This window comes from Pseudophryne corroboree, chromosome 8 (assembly GCF_028390025.1).
Source record: "Pseudophryne corroboree isolate aPseCor3 chromosome 8, aPseCor3.hap2, whole genome shotgun sequence".
NCBI lineage: Eukaryota > Metazoa > Chordata > Amphibia > Anura > Myobatrachidae > Pseudophryne > Pseudophryne corroboree.
In genome coordinates, this window is record NC_086451.1 from 12822648 (window position 1) to 12837457 (window position 14810).

The following is a 14810-nucleotide window of genomic DNA, read 5'->3' on the forward strand; positions in this document are numbered from 1 at the left end:
CATAGAAAGTTCAGCAGGTCAGCATGGCAAGGAGACGCGGTCCTACTGATGGTCATTGGCAGGTTAGAAGGGTGTCGGCCTATATTAGGCAGGGTGCATTCTCTTTAAATTCTGGCATGGCGTCCTGCTAAATAAGCCAAGTGGGAGCGCTATTGTTCCCCTAAACCACTCCAGTGCACCATCTCCCCCACCACACCTTCCTTTTCTCTTTTGAACTTAACTCGTGTTGCATCCTTCGTGTCCTTCCCCCTTCCCCTCCCTAGCCTTCTCCTTCAATGTCTGCTCTACTTCCACTCTATTCACCTTTGTGTCACATCATCTACCATTCGGTGGCACAGCCTGGTTTTCAAGTGAACGCGGAAGCATAGGGTAACAATAGGGTAAAAATTTATTCACACCCTTGTGACAGCGCTGGGTAGTCTGAACCACCATGTAGCTAGCAACAGGGTGCCCAAGGGAGACCACCAGGTGAGTAGCAGTGGCAACTCTGTACATGTAGTGGTGGTGGTATATGGATAGTGCCCCGCAGGAATAATGTCACCTACCTTTGTGACATCTGTCTTCACAAACTTTACCACCACTTTCAGACCATTATCTTCTCTCCTTTTGAGATTCTCTTTTCCCATCCCTCCCCACCAAGGTGACTCACTAAGTTGACCTCATCTTTTCTACTCTTTGAACACTCTCCTCTTCCATCTCATCCTTTTCCTGTCCTGACCAAGCTGTCTCACTTTACAACTTCTGCTGCCCTGGTTGTCACATCCTGTTGGTCTGTACCTGAACACTTTATTTTCATAAAAAACTCCCAGACCCCCCACTCCTTTCTTAACTACTCATTCCAACCCACACTTTGCCTTCTTCCCAGTTCATCCTCCAAATGTTCACCCCTTCCCTTTAGTCTGTAAGCTCTCATTGAGGGCTCACTTCCCTCTTGTTATCGCTCTAGTACAATCCATTCTGCCAGTGCCCATTGTCCTCTCATCTTTCAGTGACTCATATAGTGTACCATATCCCTGTATGAATGGTACAGGAATAACGAGAGCCAGTCATCATCCCACCACCCTGCCACTACATGGTTCTAAGTCTAAAGCGAGTTGCTCTGCTCTTGCCAATGTACTTGTCGTTCTCTCTCCTTTGTTTTACCATAGTGTCCCATTTTCATTCAATGTACTTATGGAATGTTGTGCACTATAGTGACTTCACTACATGTCTACTACATGTACGATGATGCAACATGTACAGTATGTAGCATAAAAAATAAAATAAAAGATAATATGTATCATCACTAGAAAATATTTTGTTAATTAGTGGGAAAATAATTTCACAAATCTATTTTTGAAGGATAATCTACAGTGATGTACAAATTAATTGGAACAAAGATTGTTTTTCTCTGTGTTGTTTTGTGTTCATTATAAAAACAAGACATAATTATGTACATAAGAATTAATATGGCCACCATTAGCTACAGTAACTTGTTTTACACAAGTTTTCTTAATTTTAGTTGAAAGACGTTGCGTTGCTTTGTCGTCTTGCAGTTCTTCTCTCTTCTACAAGTCTGTGGCGCACTGTTGATGGAACATTCCACAATTTATCAGCTTGGAGCATTTTACATGTCCGTCCATATTTCCCCCTTCTTTTTAGGTGCAAAGTCCCAATTTGTTGCCAATTTTAAACAGCCTTGAAACACTAGATTTACTGACTGCAACATAGTAAGCAATGTGTGTGCTTTCTGTCTAACCCCCACATTTATACCCCACAAAATCTTCCTTTCTCCAATTACTTTGTAAACCACTGTGTATCCTTACTCAAACAGCGGACAGTTTAGCTAGCTTTTTTCAAAACAGTTCTTCTTGTGCAAGGCACTGTTGAATCATTCCCACATGGAACAGAAAACCAAAAAAATAAATAAAAAAATCTTTATTATACTTTAAAAAAACAAAAATCAAATCAAGTAAACAGGTAAAAACAGTAAACTTGATTTATTGAAAACAAAAATCTAATACATTTATTTTTTTTTTACACAGGTTTAAAATATAAAATCCCTTTGAGGGTATCTCAATTTAAAATTATAACATATTTCATGGAATTTGTATGTGGTGAAAGGACTGTACAGTTTCTGACTGTAAGGAACTGTTTTTTTTCCCACCTGAAGCTATACTTCTTTTTTTAATTTTATATATTTAAAAAAAAAATAAAACACAAATAAAATTACACCAGGAAATAATTTTTCTGCATTTACAGCAAGGAAGTTTATTTCAATATAGCTATCGTATGTTTTCTTTTTTAGGGAAGAATAATGGTGATGGTTTTAACAAATTTCACAAGCAGATGTTATTGATGTAGTCAGAAACACTTAAAAAAAATCAATAAACAGAATAATCACATGACCTAAACGCGATCACATCAATGAGCTCAAATACATCTCAATGTCTTTTGGATTCTTTATGAACTGAATGTGCAAACCAGTTTTGGTTCCTTGGTGTACAATTTTTTTTTGCCACCTAGAGGACATAATTCTGTAATTCCTATCTAGACTTGGGCAAATATTAAGAGTCATTTTTGTTTAATTTTGAAGCTTGAACTTTTATATAAACAAAAAACATTGTCTCTGTAAACCACAGATTACCAAATGTGTAAAATAAAAAGAATACCTGCTAAGGACAGTGTCTATAAGATTAATTTACTTATTTCCCCACTTAAAAACTAGTGTATCTAATATTTTAAAAGTGTTTAAAGGTTTCAAAAGTCGTATTTCTATTAATTTGGGCAATTTTTGCCTGCTGTCGTCACCTCTATGTCAACTCAATGGACAAAAAAAATCCCTATCATGTTTTGAGTGAGAAATTGGAGTCTCAATGTATTAATGATCTTACATTTTAATAGGGTTGATCTGTGAAATTTTGTATTCGTGTTGAGCCTCTTAGCTATGCATGAGAAACCTATTCAAGCGAGGAAAACGTTTTCAGTATGACTTTTGAATTCTGCGTTTAGAGATATCAATTATTGTAACAGCAACTGAGAATCCTCAGAGAGGGGACAGGGGGATTACATTCTAAGGTTTCTAAACATTTAAATTTAAAAAAAGTCTTGTTGTAATTCCCTTTCGAAATGTACACTCCCAATTAGAATCCAAGTTCACATGGTGTCACTAGTAGCAGAGCTTGCTGATGGTAAAGGAAATTGCTCTCCATAAAGAGTTTTAGCACAACAAGAAAGTGCTGTAACTAACTGTGAGAGTATTTTAGGTCAGGAGTTTGCAGGAAGCTATTGTTGCTTAAATTCTTATTTTTCCCAAATCAAAAAGTGCACAAAGATCAATCAGTGGGTTTATGTTCTTCATGGTTAGAAAATTCTCAAATTAAGTATTGAGAATTGTTGAAGGTCGGAGCTGGTTTCAGTGGTATAAATATATAATCTCTTTTTTAATTTAGTTTAGAGGACAATATTGTAAATATTTACGAATGCTTTGTATTTCTCATACTTGTTGATGGCTATTACCATTGGGACAAGGACTCAGGCATTTGATTTTCCATTCCATGGGTATGAAAATCATGACTACCATTCACCGAAAAGTCCTGGGAACCATACTTAAAAAGTGCTGCCTGTCCATCAAACTAATTTGTGATATTGCAGCATACTCAGATTGCACTGTGAGCAATAATATATATATATATAAATATATAATTTTTTTAAAGTATTATTTGATAAAACATTATTAAGTATGAATTACAAGGCTCAGAACACTGTGATATTATTTGCATTTTCTTCTAAATACAGATGTTTCCCATGAGATGGTTTAGCATTGTGCTTTTAGTAAGAACAGAACTCGTCTAAATAAATATTGTATTCGTGCCAGCCACAGCTACATCTATTTTGGAAGCTGTAAAAAATAATAATCTTCTAATGGTCTTTAAAATTGGTTTTAATGCAAAGGACATGTTGGTAGGAACAAGCAATGCTACTGCTTTAAATATGAAGGACACATTTTTCCCAAACATTTATAAAATGGGGGGGGGGGGGGGGGGATCTGTACAACATTAAAATCGAGGAATGAGTACAAAAATGTAAAGAGGGTCACCATATAAAATAAAATCTCTTTCTATTATTTTTTTAAGGGATCGTTTTGTTTCCTTATCACACAATGGGGGGAGATTCAATTGTTTGAAAAGTCCGTTGGGTGTCTGTTTTTTCTAATAGTCAGTAAAAAACAGACACCCAACCGACTTTTCAAATATTTGAATTCCCCCCAATATATTGATCCTAAAGAACATTTTTCTAAAAGACCGGTCTTCTTGTATATACTGAGAACTCAACAACAAAAGTAAAGGGCCTTGCCTCTGCCCATGGAATTCACAGATATCGGATACTTCTACAGACTTTTTGTTGTCCTCTAACTATTCATAAAAGAGGCAAATTCATGCACATTGTGTCCCTTTTTTTATTATTGCAGTGAGGTTCACCGGCGTTTCAGCCTCGTACAGTACTGGTCATGTAAACACTCATCGGACTAGAAATGTTAAGAACCAGTTTGCACATTCGCCAACATCAGCACACGAGGAAAGACATATTTTTCAACACTTTTAAACAAACAACATAAGTTAGCACCACAATTAATCAGCATCTGAGTACAAATCCGGAATAATCATAAACACAGAAATGGAAAGAGAGTTGTTTTTGTTTTTGTTTTTTTTGTAAAAAAAAAATCTACATGGGAAGCTACCACAATACAGTCAATATATTTTTTTTTATTACGCCGTATCTACATTGTATATGAATACAAGAGAAGCATGCAGTATAACTCTTCCCGCTAGCGCTCTGAGTGGGATACGTCGGTCAGGAAGTAATGGCAGTCCGCCCACAGAGGAGCACTGTCAGGGAGTTTCAAATATAAAATAGCACCACAGGAAAACGGAATATAGCACCTATTTCTGACAAGGTTTTTCCTACTACAGGCAATCTCCCACTCTGTGACAAGGCAACGTAGAGGTAAAATACTGTACAATAATAAGAACTTGTTAGCCTGTCTCTGGTCTTGTCACACAATCCAATCGTTGCTTGATTCTCTTTGCTAATCCTATCCGAAGCAGTTTGCCCAAGAATTTTTTGCTTTGCCCTATTGGTGACACAAGTCAATTGTATGCAGTAATAAGGTCTACAGCAGGATCGTTCACTACGGCTGGAAATGAAGTCTACAAAAAAAGAAAATGTTTTCCATAATTTTGATGAAACCACAGTTCTATAGAAATCGGTGACCTAGCTGTCTTTGCGAAAACAAATCATTAAAACGTCCTGTGAAGTGAAACACGGAGAATGTGGCATAATTGCATAGCTAGTGTTTTTTTTTACATTTATTCTACTCTATCTCTTCCAGACCACAGCTCAGAACAAGTTATTTTTGCATAGTGTACTGGTAAATTCCCACGCGGGTGTCTAATTTATCCCTGCACTGTAATTATTCCTTAAGACAGTAAAGAGTCGGGTCCGTACCACATGTTGGAGAACAGAAATCTTTGGTTCTAAAACAAAAAAATATATTTTACATATTGCCACAAATTTGCCAGTATTTATCTGTCGAAACGCTGATTTAAAACCAGGTCACATGCAAGCTTTAAAGCTTAGGATAAGGCAACTTACTTTTCTTTTTCATGAAAAACAGAATAATAATAATATACAATACAAATAATTACATACAAAAATATAAGCACCTTTAATACAAAGGGACAAGCCGGGCACAAAGGCGAGTGCATTCATTAGGAAGACTGAGTGAAAAAGAAGAGTCCTTTCTGGTCCGAATTTGTGTCAGGCTGGATGTATTATGTTCAAGCATCTCCGTCACACAGGTAATGATATTCAACTCCATAATTCATCATAAGCGGGAGTCATGTGCTTCTAGTGATTGTCACGTGATGCTGTTTAGGTCATGTGATCCTAAGGCTTTAGGCACCAAGTGGTTTTTTTTCTTTCCCTAATATATTGGTGGTCCAGTCGCATAACCTCAGGCAAATTGGGGTTCAACCCTTCACCGTCCCAGTTTGAGAACGTGCATGTGAAGAAAAAAAATTAGTAAACTGTGATGAGGTTTAAAGGTTGCTCATTTGGAAACTTGGCGTCATTCTGGTTTGCTATTGGCCTCTTTGCTCAAAACAAGTGTATTTATGTATATTTAGTTATCTCCTTTTTTTATTTTTTGTTTTTTTTCTGGAGTGTCTTTTATTTTTTTATTTTTTAGCCTTGGAAACACACTGGTCCCACTTCAAAGCCAAATTTTTGCGTTGGGTCTCCGAAGTCATTAAACATAAGGTCCACAATAGGAGCTTGCTCCACTTTGGGTGTGTTGAGCTCCAGGATAGTCTTTTGCGAGCCTTTCTTTGACTGGTAAGAGAGAGAGAGAGAGAGAGAGAGTCAGCAATACGTTGGTGGGCAGACATGTGACTTTATAAATAAGATGTGACCCACCTTCCCCAGGGTAGTATACCCAGTAACCATCCTAATGAGATTGCGTTAGCAAATATATATGTTCCCCCAATGCTTTTGCTCCCATCTGATATAGTTAAATATACATCAGTAATTTAACATTAATATAAATCACCGTACTGTTAGCAGCACAGCCATGTGTACAGTTAGTAGCACAGCCATGTATCCAGTGTACTGTGTAAGCCGTTTATTCAGTGTAGTGTACTGTTAGTAGCACAGCCATGTATCCAGTGTACTGTGTACTGTTTTTAGCACAGCCGTTTATTCAGTGTAGTGTACTGTTAGTAGCACAGCCATGTATCCAGTGTACTGTGTACTGTTTTTAGCACAGCCGTTTATTCAGTGTAGTGTACTGTTAGTAGCACAGCCATGTATCCAGTGTACTGTTTTTAGTAAAGCAGTTTATTCAGTGTAGTGTACTGTTAGTAGCACAGCCATGTATCCAGTGTACTGTGTACTGTTTTTAGCACAGCCATTTTATTCAGTGTAGTGTACTGTTAGTAGCACAGCCGTGTATCCTGTGTACTGTTTTTTAGCACAGCTGTTTATTCAGTGTAGTGTACTGTTAGTAGCACAGCCGTGTATCCAGTGTATATTTAGAAGCATAGCCATGTCTCTAATGTACACTTAGTAGCACAGACATGTATCCAGTGTAGCAGACATGTATCCAGTGTACTATTAGTAGTATAGACATGTATCCAGTGTACTATTAGTAGTATAGACATGTATCCAGTGTACTATTATTAGTTTAGACAGGTATCCAGTGTATAGTTAGTAGCACAGCCATGTGTCCTTTGCATAGTGTGCTACTGGTAGCACAGTCGTGTGTACCGTGTACTATTAGTAGCACAGCTGTGTATCCAGTGTAGAGTGTACGGTCAGTAGTACAGCCGGGTTTAGTATGTGCACACAATAAAACAGAAAATATTTGAACTTGGCGCCTGTGAGTATAAAAAGTGAAATTGCTTCAAGTCTTTCATCCCCATTCCGCTAAGTTATTGTTGAACAATACTAACCATTTATTTGCATGTGTTGGATCAAGCCAACTAACTTTACATTATTCATTACTAATCTATGAAGCAATGTTTGGACATCACTAACCACTGTGCATGTGTTAGCTTATGTCCTTGCTATGATATGTCGTAAAAGCCTCATTATGTGTTTAAGCTTTAAGCTATGTCTAATACGGGTTGTTTAATGTGATTTTATTGTATTCTGCTGCAGTATGTGTTTTTTATGAATATTTACTGAATAAATACATAGTGTTTTTTTTTTAATTATCTTTAATGTGTAGTCTCCATTAATTGGTTTAGACAGCGCTCCTATTGTTTGCTGGGAGTTACGTCCTGGTAAATATTGTTTTAGGGTTTAGTATGAAATACCTACAATCAAAATCCCGACGGTCAAAATCCCAGCAACAATTGACCGACTGTCAAAAAGTCGATACGCGGGTTTTCATATTTTTTTGTGTATGTCGACATAGACACCATATTAGTGTACTGCGTGCACTCGCCATGCTTTGAGCACGGTGCCTCGTGACACTATTATATTCCCCCTCCAGGTCCACTGAAGTGGTAAAGTATGAACAAGTTGGTTTCAATAAAAAACTCATGTAGACTTTTTGACCTGTCAACATTTTAAATGTTAGTATTTTGATCTGTCGACATTTTAAATGTCGGTATTTTGACCTTGTTGGGATTTTGACCGTCTGTCAGTGGCTGTCAGTATTTTGACCATTGGGATTTTGATTGTAGTTAAATTGACCGCATCCCAGCACAGCCGTGTGTACCGTGTACTATTAGTAGCACAGCTGTTTATCCAGTGTAGAGTGTACTGTCAGTAGCACAGCCGTGTGTACAGTGTACTATTGGTGGTATAGACAAGTATGCTGTGTACAGTGTCAGTAGCACAGCCGTGTATCCAATGTACTGTTAGTAGCACAGCCATACATCCAGTATACAATGCACTGTTCGTAGCACAGCCATGTATACAGTGTACTAACTGAATACTGGATATACGTATGTGCTACTAACAGTACACTGGATATATATCTGCTACACTGTATACTGGATATGTCTGTGCTACTAACAGTACACTGGATACTGCATACACGGCTGTGCTACTAACAGTACAAAGCATACATGTCTATACCTCTGATAGTTGCACAGCCATGTAGCCATCAGTGGGATAGACATGTATCTTGTGTACTGTTAGTAGCATAGCTGTGTATTCAGTGTGCAGTGCACTGTTAGTAGCATAGACTGTATCCACTGTACTGTTTGTTAGTAGTACAGACATTTATCCAGTGTAGTTAGTAGCATAGCCATGTATCCACTGTATAGTTAGTAGACTGTACACACGGCTGTGCTACTATTGGTGGCATAGACATGTATCCAGTGTAGTTAGTAGCATAGCCATGTATCCACTGTATAGTTAGTAGACTGTACACACGGCTGTGCTACTATTGGTGGCATAGACATGTATCCAGTGTACACTGGATACACGGCAATGCTACTACCAGTCCACTGGATACATGTCTATACTAATAACTGTTTACTGAAGACATGGATATGCTACTAACAGTACACTGTATACATGTCTACACTACTAATAGTATACTGGATACATGTCTACACTACTAATAGTATACTGGATACATGTCTACACTACTAATAGTATACTGGATACATGTCTACACTACTAATAGTATACTGGATACATGTCTACACTACTAATAGTATACTGGATACATGTCTACACTACTAATAGTATACTGGATACATGCTGTGCTACTAACTGTACACATAGCAACATAGAATTTGATGGCAGATAAGAACCACTTGGCCCATCTAGTCTGACCCTTTTTTTTATACTTTAGGTAATATCAACCCTTTTTGAACCTTAATTCTTTGTAAGGATATTCATATGTCTATCCCAAGCAACTTTAAATTGCTCTACAGTCTTAGCCTCTACCACCTCTGATGGGAGGCTATTCCACTTGTCCACTACCCTTTCTGTGAAGTAAGTTTTCCTTAAATTTCCCCTGAACCTCCCCCCCTCCAGTCTCAGTGCATGTCCCCGAGTTCTAATACTTCTCTTCCTTTGAAGAATGTTTCCCTCCTGAACTTTAAGACCCTTGATATATTTGAAAGTTTCTATCATGTCCCCCCTTTCCCTTCTCTCCTCCAAACTATACATGTTAAGATCTTTTAGCCTTTCGGGTAAGTTTTGTGATGTAGGCCATGCACCATTTTAGTTGCCCTTCTTTGTACGCTCTCTAATGTATTTATTTCCTTATGGAGATATGGTCTCCAGAACTGGACACAGTATTCCAGATGGGGCCGCACCAATGACCTATACAGTGGCATTATCACTTCTTTTTTCCTGCTACTGATTCCTCTCCCTATGCAACCAAGCATCTGACTTGCCTTTCTCATTGCTTTGTTGCATTGCTTTCCTGCCTTTAAGTCACTTGAAATAGTGACTCCTAAATCCCTTTCCTCCTCAGTAGTTTCCATTATAGTACCCTTGATACTATACTTAGCCTTTGGGTTTTTGAGACCCAAGTGCATGATTTTGCATTTTTTAGCATTAAACTGTAGTTGCCACGTTCTTGAACATTTCTCAAGCCTAGCTAGGTCATCAATCATTTGTTTTACCCCTCCCGGTGTGTATACCCTGGTGCAAATCTTTGTGTCATCTGCAAAAAGGCATATCTTCCCTTCAATACCATCTGCAATGTCACCAACAAAGATATTAAAGAGAACTGGACCAAGTACAGATCCCTGGGGTACTCCACTGGTAACATTTCCCTCCATAGATTGCACTCCATTTACCACAACTGTCTGTTTCCTATCCTGCAACCAGGTTCTTATCCATTTAACTGTTTTGTAATCCACCCCCACGCTTTCAAGTTTATTTAGCAGTCTACGATGTGGGACAGTGTCAAATGCCTTACTAAAGTCTAGATATGCTACATCTACAGCTCTCCCTTGATCTATTATTTTCGTCACAGAGTCAAAAAAGTCAATAAGATTTGTTTGGCATGATCTCCCACCAGTAAATCCATGCTGTTTTGGATCCTGTAAGTTGTTTGATTTAAGATATTCCACTACTCTTTCTTTTAACATTACTTTCCCTACTACTGATGTAAGGCTTACTGGTCTGTAGTTACTTGCTTCTTCCTGGCTTCCACTTTTGTACAGTGGAACTACATTTGCTCTTTTCCAGTCCTCTGGAATGGCACCTGTATTTAGTGACTGGTTAAATAATTCTGTTAATGGTGCCACCAGCACATCTTTTAGTTCTTTTAGTATCCTTGGGTCTATCCCATCTGGCCCCATTGATTTTTCCACTTTTAGTTTTGAAAGTTCTGTTAGGACCTTCTCTTTTGTAAATGTAGTTTCATCTACCTTATTTTTATGAATACACAGTACACATGGCTGTACTACTAGCAGTACACTGTATACATGTCTATGCTACTAATAGTATACTGGATACACGCTGTGCTACTAACTGTACACAGGATACATGTCTACACTACTAATAGTATACTGGATACATGTCTACACTACTAATAAGTATACTGGATACATGTCTACACTACTAATAATATACTGGATACATGTCTACACTACTAATAGTATACTGGATACATGTCTACGCTACTAATAGTATGCTGGATAAATGCTGTGCTACTAACTGTACACAGGATACATGTCTGTACTACAAACAGTACACAGGCTACATGTCTACACTACTAATAGTACGGTTCCGGTATGAATGGTCGACCATGTTATGGTCGACAGTCATTAGGTCGACCACTATTGGTCGACATTGACATGGTCGACATGGACACATGGTCGACACATTAAATGGTCGACACATGAAAAGGTCGACATGAGTTTTTGAACTTTTTTGGGTGTCGTTTTTTGCGTAAAGTGACTGGGAACCCCAATTAGTGCACCGCGTCCCCTCGCTTTGCTCGCCATGCTTCGGGCATGATGCCTTCGCTTCGCTCGACACAGATTACCGTTCCAATCGTAGTCCACGTGGATCGTAAAGTATGGAAAAGTCCCCCCCCCAAAAAAAGTAAAAAAACTCATGTCGACCTTTTCATGTGTCGACCATGTGTCTATGTCGACCATGTCAATGTCGACCAATAGTGGTCAACCTAATGACTGTCGACCATAACATGGTCGACCATCTGAACGGATACCTAATAGTACACAGGCTACATGTCTACACTACTAATAGTACACTGGATAAACCCTCCTGCCAGCATCTGTGAAATCCGAGGGATGTGTCTGAGGATGCTGCATCGGATCACCATTGAGGCCATCGGTTGAAACTTGCGATGTTACCAGACTGCGGTCTGTCTGTGCAAGCAGAACCATACTCAAACTGGCCGTAGGATCCAGACAGCCAGGTCCAGGCAGTCTGAGTCCAACTACAGAGACCCTGAGCCGGCACGCCTGCAAAGAGGGGCCAACGCACACAGTTGCCACCATGCTGCGGCTAAGGATGGTGCACAAACAATCAAATTTATATGTAAACCATTGTTGTTGGGTACAAATTCGAATCACGCCCTTAGTGCAAATATCCTGCTTCCGTCCGTCCAACTACTGGGGTTTATTTAGGTGCATCTGAGCAAAATTGGTGCATTCTTATACAGTGACAGAATCTCTGCAGCTTACAGGCCGCCCAACGGGGGTCCCAGCAGTGTAACAGGCAGCCGTTCCCGGGTATGGGGAACGCGATTCCCCCTTACTAACGATTCAGATGTCAATTATCTTTTCCTGTAAGTAAATTGTGGGATTTCCAGCCATTTCACCGAAAATAGAAATCTATATTAAATAAGTCTGCAGCTGACCCCTGCGCACAGCCCCAGAAATAATTTCCTATTGACAGATTCTTGTTTCTTGTGTCAGAACTAATAATGCTCCACTCATGTTTCTTATTGCAGTCTGGCAGGCTGAGTCCGTAACACTGATCAATAGATTGCTGTATTCCCACCAGCCAAGCCCAATCCAGATACAGACTTTGCAGAAGAATTAACTCTCTTGTCAGTAGAACAGAGAGACCAATTTCATTGATGACGCCTGTCTGCTGCTATAATAACCTGAGATGAAGTGCATTTAGGTCCAACAATGGTAAACTCCTGTCACAGCGTATTCAGCGTGACAGACGTGTATATTAGCCGGAGGAGACAGCACTTACTGCACATCCATCCACGATTGCCTGAATGTAGGGATTGTTGTCGTAGGACATTTCCTCATCGTTCGAGCCCAGGAAGCGGATGGCCTTGTCGTAGCTGTTGGTGGTGCTATCGTGCCAAGCGACAGACTGGTAGCAGTTGTACGTTACGTTTTGCTTGGCAGCAGCACTTAGTAGCCTCAGGAAAGTCATCTGCACAACACCGATTGGGTTTCCATCTGCATCCACGTAGGACAGCTGGAAAAAATCAGAGACAGCTACAGGGTGAATTCTGAGTGTCCGGGGCGCTGCGCAAGCCTCGTGCCTTTCTATATGTAACGGCGGATCCTTCTAGGGGTCACAGGCGTAGGTTTATTTACTCGTCTGTAACTCACCACGTGACTGGCTGCAGTTACTACCAAGTGCCACCATAACAGAAGATAAAATGGTTTTAAGTAGCATTAAATGAAAATAAATATACTGTGTACTCCCTCTTACAAACTGTTATACAGTGTATTTATAGGAGGAGAATGGCGTGTGGTGTTTATAGCCCAGTGTATGAATCTGAGAAGGTGAATGGGGGGTAATTCAGACCTGATTGTATCAGCAAATTTGTTAGCAGTTGGGCAAAACCATGTGCACTGCAAGTGGGGCAGATGTAACATGTGCAGAAAGAGTTAGATTTGGGTGGGTTATATTGTTTCTGTGCAGGGTAAATACTGGCTGCTTTATTTTTACACTGCAATTTAAATTTCAGTTTGAACACACCGCACCCAAATCTAACTCTCTCTGCACATGTTACATCTGCCCCACCTGCACTGCACATGGTTTTGCCCAACTGCTAACAAATTTGCTGCTACGATCAGGTCTGAATTACCCCCAATGACAATGACTTTCTTTTTTAATTTAATCTCGAACGCCACCCGAAAACTATTCTTTAGTGGATTTAACCTATGATGTTGTAGCAATGGATTCGTTACTTGAAGTTGAAAATTTGTGGGCGGAATGAGAGAACAACATCTGTGATACAATTGTCACATACTGTAAAAAACAAACGGCAACCAAAGGCATTGACATAAATACAATATAAGTAAAAAGACATGATGATAAAATAATAATCATACAAACCAGACTGGGACCATTCTGCCGCCTTACAGATAGAGGTGACTGAACAGGAGGGAGCAGCATGCACGTCAGATACAACTACAATCACATCTGTAATATCACTGCCCAGTCTTATCTAAGGAGCAAGACGGGCTCTGTGCAGTTAGATGGCCTCTGCTGACGGCAGGCTCTGTGCAGTTAGATGACCCCCGCTGACAGCAGGCTCTGTGCAGTTATTTGGCCTCCGCTGACAGCAGGCTCTGTGCAGTTAGATGGCCTCCGCTGACGGCAGGCTCTGTGCAGTTAGATGGCCTCCGCTGACGGCAGGCTCTGTGCAGTTAGATGACCCCCGCTGACAGCAGGCTCTGTGCAGTTATTTGGCCTCCGCTGACAGCAGGCTCTGTGCAGTTAGATGGCCTCCGCTGACGGCAGGCTCTGTGCCGTTAGATGGCCTCCGCTGACGGCAGGCTCTGTGCAGTTAGATGGCCTCCGCTGACGGCAGGCTCTGTGCCGTTAGATGGCCTCCGCTGACAGCAGGCTCTGTGCCGTTAGATGGCCTCCGCTGACAGCAGGCTCTGTGCAGTTAGATGACCCCCGCTGACAGCAGCGATAGAGGCTCAGGGTCTATTGCAAAGCTGCGCGCAACACCGAATGCAGCGAGATCTCACATGTTAGCAAAGGGCGCATGCGCATATTTATTGTCAACCAACCGAGTCGGCATCATCTTAATCGCTTCTCACAGCTGAAAGGGCGTTACATGGTGGTATTGATAGGGGGGTGTCTGTAGATGGAGTTGTGGTCTGCACAGGGGTGAGCGCAGGCAAATGCAGTTCCGTTGTCCGTCATATCTCCTGCACCAAGGATGTGACTGGTGCAGATGTAGAGAAGAGCGATGGCACCGATAGCGCCTATACCAAGGCATCAAGCTAAGCAACAACGCTTACTACCTTTCCTCTTATCCCGGCATTACATGCAACTCAGACTCAGGCCCTTGGCATCAATGAATGACAGGTACCTATAACCCGGGCACAGAGCTT

General features: G+C 40.3%; 1 protein-coding gene across 1 annotated transcript in view; it reads right to left on the reverse strand.

Annotated features, from left to right (window-relative positions):
- Positions 1-1954: 1954 nt before the first annotated feature.
- The window catches only part of COL5A1 (collagen type V alpha 1 chain), an 88620-nt gene continuing 75764 nt past the window's right edge, over positions 1955-14810 (reverse strand). The window contains exons 29-30 of the mRNA XM_063935902.1: positions 12694-12927; positions 1955-6372 (exon numbers count right to left, since the gene is read on the reverse strand). Of these exons, the coding sequence (XP_063791972.1) occupies positions 6226-6372; positions 12694-12927 (381 nt within the window). The 3' untranslated portion in view covers positions 1955-6225. The remainder of the gene's footprint in view (positions 6373-12693; positions 12928-14810) is intronic.